The sequence below is a fragment of the Thamnophis sirtalis genome, unplaced genomic scaffold (assembly GCF_051295495.1).
Source record: "Thamnophis sirtalis isolate CommonGarterSnake01/CBP01778 unplaced genomic scaffold, rThaSir2_p1.2 scaffold_9, whole genome shotgun sequence".
Lineage (NCBI taxonomy): Eukaryota > Metazoa > Chordata > Lepidosauria > Squamata > Natricidae > Thamnophis > Thamnophis sirtalis.
Window position 1 is genome coordinate 59,240,891 of NW_028261389.1, and position 13,794 is coordinate 59,254,684.

General features: G+C 35.8%; 1 protein-coding gene across 11 annotated transcripts in view; it reads right to left on the minus strand.

Annotated features, from left to right (window-relative positions):
* The window catches only part of CADPS2 (calcium dependent secretion activator 2), a 375,792-nt gene that overhangs the window by 939 nt on the left and 361,059 nt on the right, over positions 1-13,794 (minus strand). For 9 of the 11 annotated variants that reach the window (XM_087723666.1, XM_087723671.1, XM_087723664.1 and 6 more), the window contains one exon: positions 1,344-1,448. In XM_087723666.1, coding sequence (XP_087579792.1) covers positions 1,344-1,448 — 105 coding nt within the window. The remainder of the gene's footprint in view (positions 1-1,343; positions 1,449-13,794) is intronic. The other 2 variants (XM_087723665.1, XM_087723668.1) reach the window with 1 other exon arrangement.

Below are 13,794 nucleotides of genomic sequence, written 5' to 3' on the forward strand. Positions count from 1 at the left end.
ATATGGAAGTGCTGAGATAGTAGGGTTTTTTTAAAAAGAAAAGTTTTAAACTGTACATTGTTTCAATACGTGCTTTAAAAAGGTTTTCCCCTTCGTTAGATACTTGCTGGGCTGCTTATTTTGTATGCAGGATATTTTTTCCTGATCACCTCAACTGGATTAATGTAGTTTTGCAAAAGTTTCTGTGACATCACAAGCCACCTCAGGACAAAACAGGGATGGCAAGTTGACCCACAGCTCCTGCCTGCAGCACAAATTCTTATTTCAAGTCCAGCACAAATTCCCCACCATAGTCCTGAACTGAAACATGAGTTCAGTTTGATGAACCCAGTATTGATTCTTCAGCTGATCACAGGCTGATAGTTAAGCTGTTTCCCACCATTTCTGTAAAAAATATGTACACATCAAATCAAATTGAATAAAAGCTTAGTATAAAATAATGCAAGACTTTCCTACCAATTTTAAATTCCCTTGCATACCTCTATTCCCATATAAGTGCAGACAGAAATTACAGGCAGGAAGTGTTTTGCCATTCATCTTATCTTGAAACTGGGATCTGCTCACTATCAGCCTCCATTCATGCTATGTTCCATTATCACTGATTGTGTAGCTCAATATATTTTGATGATCTTTTAACTATACAGTTACATAATTCATTAAGTGGCTTCAGAGGTAAGTTTCTGTGCTGCAGTATTTTAGCTTAGGGGGCCAAGGCTGTTTCCGCAAAAGACTTCTTGTTAGTTGGCTAAGAATAATGGGAGACTTGGGAAAAAAATGGCACTATGCACTAAGCTTACATTACAGATAGTCCTTGATTTATGACTGTAATTGAGCCTGTAATTAACATAAGTTGTGATGGTCACTAAGTGGGTCATCACATGATCAAGACTGGTTTTATGACTTTTGTGGTGGCCGTAAAGGGAATGCACTGGTCATAAAATGAACATAATGGTCATAAAGCGACCCCATTGCTCACTATGGGACACCTCTTTCTGGAGACCAGAAGTAACCGCCTGTTTCGTGCAAAGACCTTTTCAGCTGCAAATGGCTGTAAATGCAGGACAGTTGCTGAGCACCTAAAATGCAGCCATGGGACCATGGAGGGAAGCTGTCAGAACTTCGAATCCAGATCATAAGTATCTTTTGTAGATTCTGCCATAGCTTCAAATGGATGCTAAGTGATCAGTCCTAAGTCGAGGCCTACCTGTATATCTCTATTCCAGAAATACCACAAAAAAGTCTTCCCTGTCAAGGTGTTAAAGTTTTTGATAATAAGAGGATTAATTTGTTGCTGTTGTTTTGTTTCCAATGCTGCACTGCAATCCCATTCTACTCATATTTACCTTTACTATTTTGATGAGAGTCTTCAGCTGGTAGATATGAAGCTGGAGATCTAATCTGTCAGCCAACCAAACACAGATGATTTTCATGGAGCTGCTGTACCACTGCTGCAAAAAAGGAGAAGGGAAAAAAAAACCCAGTCCAATTTTACAGAATTGACAATAAGAGGTAAATGGGGCACTTAGAAATAGCTACAAATCAGCACTTGAATTCAATAATGCCTTAATTTCTGTTAATAAAATAGCAAGTGTTGTTGCTAGGAAATCGGTTAACTGGACCTCAGTTGGTCTTGATATGCGTTAGCAAAAAACTGTTCAGAGTTGCATCCCATTTGTGTGAAAGGGTTTTTTATCCTTTGCCTCCCGTAAACAGAAAATAATAATAGCAACAGATTTATAACATGCAAGTCAAACAAAAAGACTCAAGGTGGTGTATAGAATTGGAAACATAATACAGATACAAGCTAAGTGCTAAAATATTGAGCCACTCGGGAAATACAAAAAAAATAAAATAAAAAAATCCAATCACCATCATCACTCAACCAAAATTACAAATGGCCCTAGCCTCTGGTGTGTTTGAAAAGCTAAGTTTTTAAAGCTCTTCTAAAGGACAGCAGGTTTAGGGTTAGATGGATCTGGTATGGGGTGGGGAATGATATCAAACAGTATTAAATGCACATTCCCCTGAAATAGCTATTGAAACAGTTGGTGGAGGGAGATATTACAGGGGGAAAAAAGTAAGTTCTGCAAATTAATTAGGGAAAGAAAATCTTCTCAGAATCAATTGCTGTTGTTGTCTTCATACTCCCACTGTGTTCGTAATTGTGGCCCTCAACATCCCCCCCCCCCCAAGCTTTAGGACCTGGAGTAAGGGAAATTTGTTTGGCTGGGTTTCCGTAGCTTTGATGTATATGAGGCTAAATCATGTCTAGTAGAAAATCTGAACTTATGTTTATGAGCTTTTATAAGCCATCAAAGGACACATTTTAAGGATAATTAATAACTGGGGAAAGTTAGTATTAAATATGAGGTCTTATAATAGATATCACAGATGACAAACCATTCAACAGGATGTCACTGAAGTTGTTGCTACCTAGCAGAAGTTACTACTCTGAGACTTAGAAAAGGCTGCATGATTACAGGTAAAGAGAGCTGGGACCTCCACTGACAGCAAAGAGAGTTTAACTTATGTCGTCCTTTTTCTTTGTCAATGGCTATGTTGCTGTGTATTGTGTAGTAATGTCAGTTCTAGCATGACCTCCAATCAACTTGTTTTATGACCTCTTCCTCCATCACCTGCAACGTAGGTCAACGGAAGATTTTGAAAGCAGAGTGGATCTATGGAAAGCTACAAAGACTAATGGAGAAGCTAGCACTTGGATCTGATGAAAGTTGGGAATTATGGGCATCATTGAGTAGATTGTGCACGAGTACAACAAAATCCAGAGACATTCTGAGCAAATGGGGCTATCCTGTTGCTTCTGCTCTTTGTGATTGTGGTGACATGCAGACAACACATATGTATACCTACCCTTTGTTCCCTGATCAGTGTACATTTGAGAACCTCATGGTAGGATGACAGAACACAATTAATGTTGCTAGTTTCTGGGCAAGATCTGTTTAATTTGTACATATTTTAATATTTTATTTTATATCTTAAATTTTATGTCATATAGTATACCTTATTTTAATTGTTATGCTTCTGACACGAATAAACCATCAAACCTCTAAGTTCTCGTTTCTTTTCAGGTGCTTTAATTGGCAGTGTAATTGCATCAGTTTTAAACATTAATATTAGTCATATATTATGTTGCTTCCATACTATTAATACAACCTAGGCAGAATGTGATGTTTCACAAGTCTATAGTCAGTTTTATTAATTTCAATAGGTTGTCTAGTTGAAGAGCTGTATAATTATGATAAAATAAAATAGCATGAGGAACTACACTATATTATCTGGATAAGGGGCATCTGCGATGGGTGTGATCAAGCAATTAGATTATATGCAAAATAAGAATTCTTTTCTAGTTTGTTTGCTTCTGATATTTCTATTGGAGTAAAATATGCTTAAATAGCTTTTAAAATGATAATACCATCTTAAAATATATTTCTGAAATCCTATTCATACGTTTTAAATATATAAATATATATATTTAAAAATAAAGTAATTCTGAATTTTAACCCATGGCTAACAGGTGGCATTCAATGAATCCTGTCAGGCACATTAACATGAGTATCATGTAGCTTAACAGATGGCATCTAAGTCAATTCACTTGTGGTGATAAATTCACACTCACCTGATAAATCTCTTAATTGCCATTTGTTCTTTTGTATCTGTTCATTGTTACATGCAATATGATAGGTCCAATCTGTTCTCTTATCAACCAGACTTTTAGACAAATTAACCTCAGAGGTACCCACATGATTTGGTGCTGAAAACTATAGACAGACCCTCAGTTGAGGAGGGGGAGCTCACCAGTTATGCAAAGGAGACTGGGCATCAAACAATTAGTCAAGAGCCAAAGTGGTGCTTCTTGCACAAATGAGCAAACCACAGTTACTGTGACAAGTGCTTCAATTTGTAATTCTATGAAAGGAAATTAATAGGGTTGCATGAATAGACCAGAACTCCAACCACATAAATGCACATAAAAAGATGGGGCCAAGCTTCTACCCCATCCAAATATGCAAGGCACCAAAAATATGGAGAAGGAAACTGACAGCCTTTAATTTAGTCTAGTTGAAATTTACCATTTCCCTTCGTTGTCCATGGCTACTTATAATGAGATACAAAGTGAAAGGTTTTAATTGTAAATAATTATCACACTATTTTAATATTACTCATGCAACATTAATACTGGAGAATGCTTTTCTGCAGTATTTTACATCTCTCACTTACTTATTAATATAAAATAGCTGTCTGTGGGACACCAAAACAAAAAAAAGCCCTCCCCCCAAAAAATTGCCCAGAATTCCCTGTAAATTTGCATTAGCATATTTTAAAGCAAAAATATGGATAAAGATTGTAGCATTTGCATATTTCTTATATGACATTCAGAATAAGTAGCTGGAACTTATTTTTGAACATTTTTCCTAACTAACATAACTGAACTACAAAAGTCACAATAAATGGAATGTGTAGCATGGTTTAAAGGTAATACAATGAAAGCAATGGACAAAGCAATTAACTGTATTTACTCTAGGAAGAATCTTTTATAAACTGAATTGGATCAAAATTCGTGGGTTTATTATGGGAACACAGTATTCTTCAAAGAATAAACACAGTTAACTGCTTTGCCCATTGCTTTCATTGTATTTAAACTATGCTGCACATCCCATTTATTGTGTCTTTCGTAGTTCAGTTATGTTACTTAGGAAAATTTTCGAGAATAAGTTCCAACTACTTATTCATACCTCTAATAATTCTAGGACTCACATCTCTTGATAATGCTGGCTTGTAGAGAACAATATTTACTGGGATAATTGCTATTCAGATTAAATAGATGAAAAGAGGAAACTCTGGATGAAATTTACCAGCCCTTTGCCTCCCTCCTCCCTAATTTTAGCCAAATCATCCCCTTCTAAGACCTCTAAAATCACAATAGCTTAAGAGGGCAGACACAAAAAGAGAAGGGCACTGGCCTCCCCTGCAACATGAACAAAGCAATTTCTTCATTAGGTCGAAGTGATGTTGACAGGCAGCTGGCAATCTTTGGCTGGTTTTTTTTTTTTTGGTAAAGGAAAGGTCTTTTAATATTAGTGCTAGTTCTATTTTCTAGAGATCAAACTTCCCTAAATTACCCTCCAGGCATGGAAAAGCCTTTGAATACATTTTTTCAGTCTCCATCCTTTATACTAGAATCACATTCTTTTAAGCCTGATGGGGAAAAAATTGAAAAAAGCATTATAATGCCCCCTGATGTCAAGCCTGTAGTATTATTATTTTTGGATGCCGTGGTCGAACATAAAATAAAAACAGAATGTGTATCTTCTCTGTATTTTCCCCCCACACTGGAGCATGACAGCAGCCAACCATTTAAAAATAAAATGGGTTCTACCCCTCCTTCTCTTGCTAGTGCAGTCAGCTCCTGTAAGGGCATGTATTACTCAATTCATTTTCCCTTGAAATATCTCTTTTGAAGTTCTTTTTTTTTAAGAGAGGAAAAAGGAAAGGCTAGGGTTGACTCTGCAAGACCCCTGTATTTATTCACACTTATTGTGCATGACTGTAGACTGGTAAATCATATTAGCAGCCCGTCTCCCCATCAAGCTGCTACTTGCTTTTCAGCCCTGGGAAGGTTCAACAAATCAACAGGAGCACGGAAAACAGAACATCAGTCTAATCTAGTGTTTAAGGTGAAGTTTTCAAACCCAATCTAAGAAGATCTTTAGAGCAAGTAACAAGCTGAAGGGCTCAGAAGGTGGTATTGACAATGAAAGAGTGTTGAAATATTGAGAAGCGCAGCACTTGTGCATTTTTAATAACAAGAGGGTCAACAAGGACACAGCCCCCTCCGTGCCAATAGTTGCCACCGCCTATGGAAATTGCCACGCCAGAGCCATAAACGCTTTCAGTTCATCAGCCGTCTTAAACATCCTACACCTCCTCGGAGGACCTTTAGTCTTGAATTAACAAACCAAAGCAATGAAAGAGGGTGCAGGCTGAATGGCTGGCATTGATCCCCAACTGTGTTCAGCACTGCTACAAGCCCTGAAAAACTCTCTCTATTGTCAATAGAAATTGACAAACCCTCCTCTCCTAAATAGTACAGCTGAGCCAGGCTGGATCCATGCAGCTGTAAAGGGCTCCACTCTCAGGGTCCGAGAAGACTAACAATAGAACAAGCATGAGCTCTTTGTCAGCTGCAGACTCGGCAATTTTCTAACAAGGATTAAAGTTGTTTCTCGGCAGTGTTAGTGAAAAGAGATTTAGCAACATACGGAGCTTTCTTAGGCAAGTTAAAGAGAAGTAGTTAAGGAATTTCATTATTCTGTTGACCATTGGAAAATACAAAACAAATATGTTCAATATTCACAATCCTTATCTCCCTCTTTTCTCTCAACTCTAATGTTTTAAGAGCAATTAATTAGATGTAATAACTTGTCTCTTGAAATCATGCACTCCAGATTTCTCCCTCTCTCTTCTTTATTTCTTTTCTATTTTTTTTAAAGATGCAGCTGTTTGCTACCTGGAATGAAAACTCTACATGTAGTAATACACAAAGCGGCAGTCTATTCAGCTCCGATATTTCTATTTCTGAATCACTGGACCACATACAGTTTTTCTTTAGGTGGGTTCTTCTGGCAACCGCCACTGACAGAATGTGTTTTTTGATGAAGAGGAGGCAAGAAATGATAGCTTTTTTAAAGACGGATCAGCACTTTTGTCCTACATTAGGGCACAAAGCGGCAATGGTAAAATTAACAGGGGAACACAACAATAGCCCTCAATTTTAAAGTTGATTGAATAATTAGGAGCTGTCATTATAAAAATCCTAATAGATTTCATTGGTGATATTAGATACACGTATAACAAAGGCTACATAGTCCTCTGACATATCTGCCGATTAAAATAGACAATGCTTAAATACTATGTTGATAAATACAAGACTGTCTTTTTGGATGCTAGAATATTTTAGCACCTCACTCCTGGACAAAAGCGTAGCACTGATCAGAAATTAAAAACACCTTTAAAAATTCTGAAATGATTTTTTAATAACAAGAAGGTGATTTAATCCAGCGTAGATAGGAAAGAAAAATAAAATAGCATTTAGACTGATAAAGCTAGAATCATACAGCAAAAAAGTAAAAAACGTGTGTAGCACAAACTGTATTTAGAGAATATTGTATTATATATGATCCCTGAAAAAAAACCAGCCATCTGTACATTATAGAATATTTTAAAAGCTTCTATTTATACATATCTCTGCTCCCAGTAAATTTACAGCAATCATGTCTTAAGGAGAATGTGACTGATCAAAATAATTACATGAAAACATCTCATAATATACATAAATCTCATCATCACTCACAATTTAAGTTTATTTCATATATTTATGTGCTTTGCAAAATTAAGTGTTTTCAAACATAAGCAACGTGGATACATAAAAATGCTTCCAAATCTGACTTTAAATGAAAAGAAAATATAATTTGAAAGATACCAGAATATTTCAGATATTTAAATATTTACATTTATGATAGAACATTACGGACCACTATGAGGAGTCTGACAATTGTATCCAACTGTATCAGATGGCCATGCATAAAATATCACAGCAAATGATTCTTTATTCATTTGAGTGTTCTTCATTATCCATTTGGTTCAAAATTAACATCCTATTAAGCCTCTTGACTTTTCTCTTAAATTTTGACTTTTAGCATTGAAACTGCCTATTAACTGATTGCAATCTTCTGTTATGGCAAATTCACCCCACTAATGATCTTAGATTGGCTAATTTATAGTTTCCTAATCCCTATCTATGCACTTGAAATGAATATTGGCTAAAAGCAATTCTGCTTGTGTTAATGTGCATTGCTAGATCACATCTGTAAAGCTCTGCATTTGTGTCAGAATTAATTTTACACAATTATTCTGTTTGTTTGTAATTACATTACGTTAGTATCAGGACAGGAACACTGCTGTTGTGTCTGTGTGAATGTGACAGCTGATTCCCACACAGAACAATAACTTCTAAACCACTTGAACTTCCTAAATGATTTAAATCATGGTTATGAAATCCACATGCTTCATTCTGGATTTTCAAGGCAGATGGCTAAAATGTTGGAGAGAAAACTAGATGGAGAGGAATGCCTTGTGCATTTGCTCATGTTCCTGACCTTTCCATTGTCTCCCCCCACTCCCCCACCCCACCACCAAGTTATTATGGTTTCCGCCAATAGCAATACTTCATAGCCTCAGAAATAAAGGAAATGGTGAGGATGGGATTTATTCCTCGGCAGCTATAGTGGGGGCAAAGCCCATCTATGCTGACAGTTCTTTTCAGGATAGAGGCTTGGAGCCCATTGGTTACAAAGTCCATTTTCAAATGATCTCCTTCTGCTTCACAATGAAATGTTTTCATTTTAGTGGTCATCTGCCATTGCATGCTGTTTATTACACATACCTTCAATAGACTATAAAATTCAGAAGTTTTATACACACACAAACATATGTAAAAATCTAATGCTATGGACACACAAACACACATCTCCGTAGCATTAGATTTTCCTAAATATTTATGGCAACGGTCTTGAACATAAAGGCTGTGATGCTCATGTGAAAATGTGTGCACTGGAGTCGGCATATGCAAAGTTCTTTAATGAGTGTTCTAATTTCGAACACATTGTTTTGTACATCTCCTTTCTTCAACAATTTGTGTTCCAATCTAAGCTTTTACTATTGTTTTATTTCAAAATAAGATCTCACTAGAGAAATTCACTTGAATTAGCAGATAGCAAGGAAGGAGGCAGTGCTATTTTAAAAATCAGAAATATATCCAAAGCAGCAAAAGTAGCCCTGAATTTGAGACCTGATTCTCAAACTAGCCCACTACCAATAGAGAATCTAGGACCATACCAAATTGGCAAGGGCATAGGTTAACCCTGCATGTGCTTCAAAAACAGGATTAGCCTACCCTAGGATCATTGCTTTTCAACTTTGGTGAAAGGCAAAACAGCAATCACTATAATAATTAGTTCTTTTTTTAAATGATATTGCTCCCCTCTTTAGAGTAGACAGCTCATTCCACCAGCATCAGAGTCTGAAATAGCTATCTGAAAAATATTAATCTTTAAAGTAAGCTCACATTTGCATGATCAAATACCAATATTCATTTATTTTATGATAAGAAACCCATCCCCCAACTGCATAATAGGTGGGTATTTATAAACATATTTCACAATCACTTTCACTCTTGACCAACTGAATCCACTGGAGTTAAGGTAACCACAGAATATCCAAAGGACATTTGCTGTCTTCTTATGTAAACTCCTTGCCCTTCTTTGACTACTATGAAATAAGCCAAAAAGCAGCTCAATAGAATTATAATAAATTAATAACAGAAGTTATTATTTTTAATAAAAAGATAGCATGGCATTTTCTTTAAGAAAATTGGACAGGGCAACAGAGTTTATATTCTCTTTCATGGTCTATGGCAAACTCTTTAAATTGTGAAGACCTGTAAAACTATTGCAGTATAACTGCTCACTGCAACTGTGAATACCAACCAGGTATAACTTCCTATAAGCAGCAGTTCCCAATCTTTTCTTTTAAAATTACTATATTCTCACTGAAAAGTTTGAAGAGCATCATTTAAAGCCATTGGTTGGCAATGCAACACCTGTGGACATGGCATACACGACTCTTTCACATAATGTCTGCAGAGCCCCAACTTAAAGGGACATAAGTATAGATTTTATGGCTCAAATAAAGAATGCTAAACCCTTGCAACATTTGATGAACTCGTGAAATTTGGGGTGTTTCAAAAAAGCATCTATTATAGTGCCCACACCACAGACTATTACTACTATTCTGTTGGAAGTCACTGCTCTAGGATACAAAGCTGTAAGAAGATGTGAGTTAGCTTTCCAAAATTTCTAATTATACCTCCCCAGCAGCTTCAGGCAACACAAGCACCGAGATGAGCATTGGAATTGTAGGTCAGGACTATGTGGAGGGACAGAGATGCCCATTCCTGCATGACTCAAGAGGTCAAACTCTACTTTCCTATGGTAATTGACAAGAGGCCACATGAATCAGACTGCTTTTATTTTATTTTTTTCTGTCTCTCCCCTTTTTTCTTAGTGCCTTGTATTTCTGCATACTTCCATAGTTACTCAACTATGATGCTTCTGTTTCTCAAAAGTGCAGCCACGCTTTGGCCATAATCAGCAGTTGGTCATTTAATTTCATTCAGGAGAAATGGAGTTGAACTGTTTAAATGTTTTAATAGATTCTTAATGTAACAAATGTTAAATATTTGGTTCATAGGTTCAATAAGCTTTGAAAAGATGCTTCAGGGAAGAGCTCCTTTTATTTGATCTATGATTTCAGAGCAAAATTATTGGCCATGAATAGTGGCAAACTTTTAAAAAGCTAGCGTAACACATGCAGGGTTCATAGTCAAGGCACTAGCAATGCATAGTTGGCTGCAAAACTGTGAGCTTCTCCTGCTGATTAAGTGTATATATATTTACAGTACATGAGGAAATCAATAAACCCTCAATGGTGCCTTTGCCTGGCATTTCATGGTGAAAAACATATGACCTAAGACAATCCAAATGGTAGAGAACCTATTGATTTTTCTTTACTACACAGAGGACAGCAGGCCCAGTTAACACTTTCTATCAGATTTGCTTAGAGTTTCAGAGCTGTTGCAGCCGAATGCATTCTATTGATCTCTGTAAGATACTTCTATACTATTTTTAAAGATACCGCAGTAAAATGTATATGTAATTATGATTCTCTTATCCTGGGAAACAAATTCTTATCCTGGGAGACAAACACAGCGCTTTCAGTTGATGAGTTCAATTCTAAATTACAAAAATGTAAGAACTTTTCTCTTTCCCTCTCAAACATTCTGGTCATGGTGGCTATTTTTTAAAAGGAAGACAATGTGGTTCATTTAAAACTCATTTCTAAAAACATTTTCCTGTTTATTTATTTGTAAAATTAGCTTATGAATTAATTTATTTATATACATTTATGTACTGCAAAACCATAATGTTACAGCACACTGTACAAAATTATTCGATGATTCAAATGCATTTTATAATGCTAAACAAATGTTATGAAATTTTAAATCTTCAGTCATACAATGCATGACAAAGCTGTTTGACAAGAATACCATCAATAATGTTTTGGAAATGTAACTATTTTCTGCACATTATATTTTAATTTACACAAATACCCCAAATTGCTTTTGGGAGGATTCTTATTCCTCACATATAGGAACGTTGGAAGAGGTCAAAGAGATGAAATAGTGAGACTCATTCTAAAGGTATAACCTGCTGATTGGATAATGAAAAGAATGATTGCTCAGTAAGAGAAAAGAGTTATACTTAACTTGATCAACTTGAATAATATAAAGGAAGCCAAGATATAAAAACACTACAGGTTTTATCTGGATCAGATAACATGGATCTGAAACCCTAAGGGTAATGTTTCAATCTACAACCTGTTCTGACGGGATAACAAATTAAAGACCATCAAGCCATTACTGTAATTCAGAGGCATGAGAACATTAGTGGTATTAGAATCTTTAAACTATAGTTTAATTCTGAAACCAGGTCCAAGGGGCAAAAAAGTATTCAGATAAATGGAGTAGTGTGAATTCTCTTAGCGTTGCATATTGAAATCTTAATTCTGAAAAGTAAGTGGGAAAAGTGCCTTAGGTTTGTAATTTATTAAGCAAGTAAAAAATATTTTTTCGTTAAAAATGAGTTTACCTTTACAATACAGAACAAACACATACTAAAAGAGTTTGGAGACACTTTATGAAACTTTGACTTGAATTTTTACGTTTTTTTTAAAAAAAGTATTTAATTCTAAAAATATAGTTTAATATATTATTATAACATTATTTTATTTGATATTTACTTTCTTTTCTAAGATTGGCAGAGAATAAATACTAAGAAAACCAATTTTTCATTGTTTCATCTTTACAAAGTGTGGTGCAAAATTCTAGAGTTATTATTTTATACATTAAAGCAGACTCACGTATATAATAAAAGATGGAATAATACAAAGAATTGGAAATGTATTTCATAAGTGACTTACTGACAAAGCAGTCTATTAAGCCTACCGGCGTGCCCTTCCTCCACTTATTTGAGTAATGTTTGTGAGGAATTCGCACAGGCCCTAGTGAGAAAATAGGGGGCTGCTCCCAACAGTGTCTGTGAATTGTGCTTTGTGCCTGCACACGCGTGCGCATGTGTGTGAGGTTGCTTTCTCCCACAACAGTCTGTTAACATGTTTGAAAATTTACAAGATTTGCTCTTTCATGCTCTATAGGGAAAACCTGATGCTGCAAAGCGTGTTAAAGGAGTCAATTATTTTGCTCCTTTAAATAAAGAATCTCAGACGGATTCTTATTTTCTTTTATTGTCTATGGCAGCCTTAAAAAAATTAGGCATAATTAAAGGTGAGTTAAAGCTCAGTAGAAATGTAAAGAGTATCAGCAAATCTGAGCACTGCTCAGCTTTTGAATTTCTTTCTTTCTACCGTTCTTTCTACTTCTCAGTTCTTTTAAATGGTTTTCTATGGCAGGAACATTTTTCTTAATTAGTCACAGCTAATTAGTGTTCTGGCATAGACAAGTAATCAGAAATGTCAGAGCTACAAGGCTACATCTCCCTAATCCTTTGATAATAATTTAGCCTCCTGGGAGGGCCTCAAGCTGCGGTAAGTAGTAGTTGACAATAAGGCAAAATTAGGTGGGCAGCAGACCATTAGGACAGAAAAATAAAAAGCACTACCAAGTCCTGCTGAGCACCATCAGGCAACTAACTGCATTGCCAGATGAGGTGCCTGTTTAAGCCTGTGTTGTTAATTAGCTGATTCTACCAGACCTGCCCCATATGTCCAGGTGCATCAGGAAAAAAACCCCAAGAAATCTATTTTTGGGGTTGTGCCAAGTGACAGTTATGTTCCTATCCAGTTACTGGAAACCTGATAGCAGAAGTCCACATATTTCCTGAAGATTATTTTGATTTATCAAAGAAATAAGCAGCTCAACACGCTACAATGCATTATCTTGTGGAGTTTCTCTGGGAATTAGGTACGCTTCACTCAGATTTCTTAGACCTTCATTCCCATGCAGGTTTTTGGGTGCGAGAAGAGGACTTTTGAACAGCTTCCCACCCAGTTTTAGCTTGCAGGTGTTGTCCTGGCATATAATTGAGATCAAAAGAAGAACATTTTTGTCACAGCTCAAACCTACAAATGATAATTTAACACAGAAAATGATGATGAACTGAAACTAATTTGACAGACTGTAATCTGAGAATGAGCAATTTTGAACACTGAACATTTACATTTTTAGAGAGGAAAAAACAACCAACTCCCCAAGCCTTTTCAGTATTGAAATGTATGTAAGACATACTTCAAACTGATCGATAAAAAAGTTAACTGACAGCAACTATTCTTCTATCATTCAACAAATGCCATCAAAAGGCATACGGATACTATGTTAGATGTTTTCAATATAACGATCAAAATTTTAGCACTGAATACTTAAAATCATTCTGCAGTTCTCCATAGTATGATTAGTAACTTTGGATTCAGATTTAATAGGATTTTTGAAGAAAGGATACTATTGAAAAGTAATACATATTTTAACATTCATGCCTGAGAATTAATATTGCAGACTCTGTAACGTTAAAACAAAGTTCTGAAAAATGAAATGTACTTTCAGTAGGAAGTCTCATGAATAAAACCTTTAACTTGAACACAATA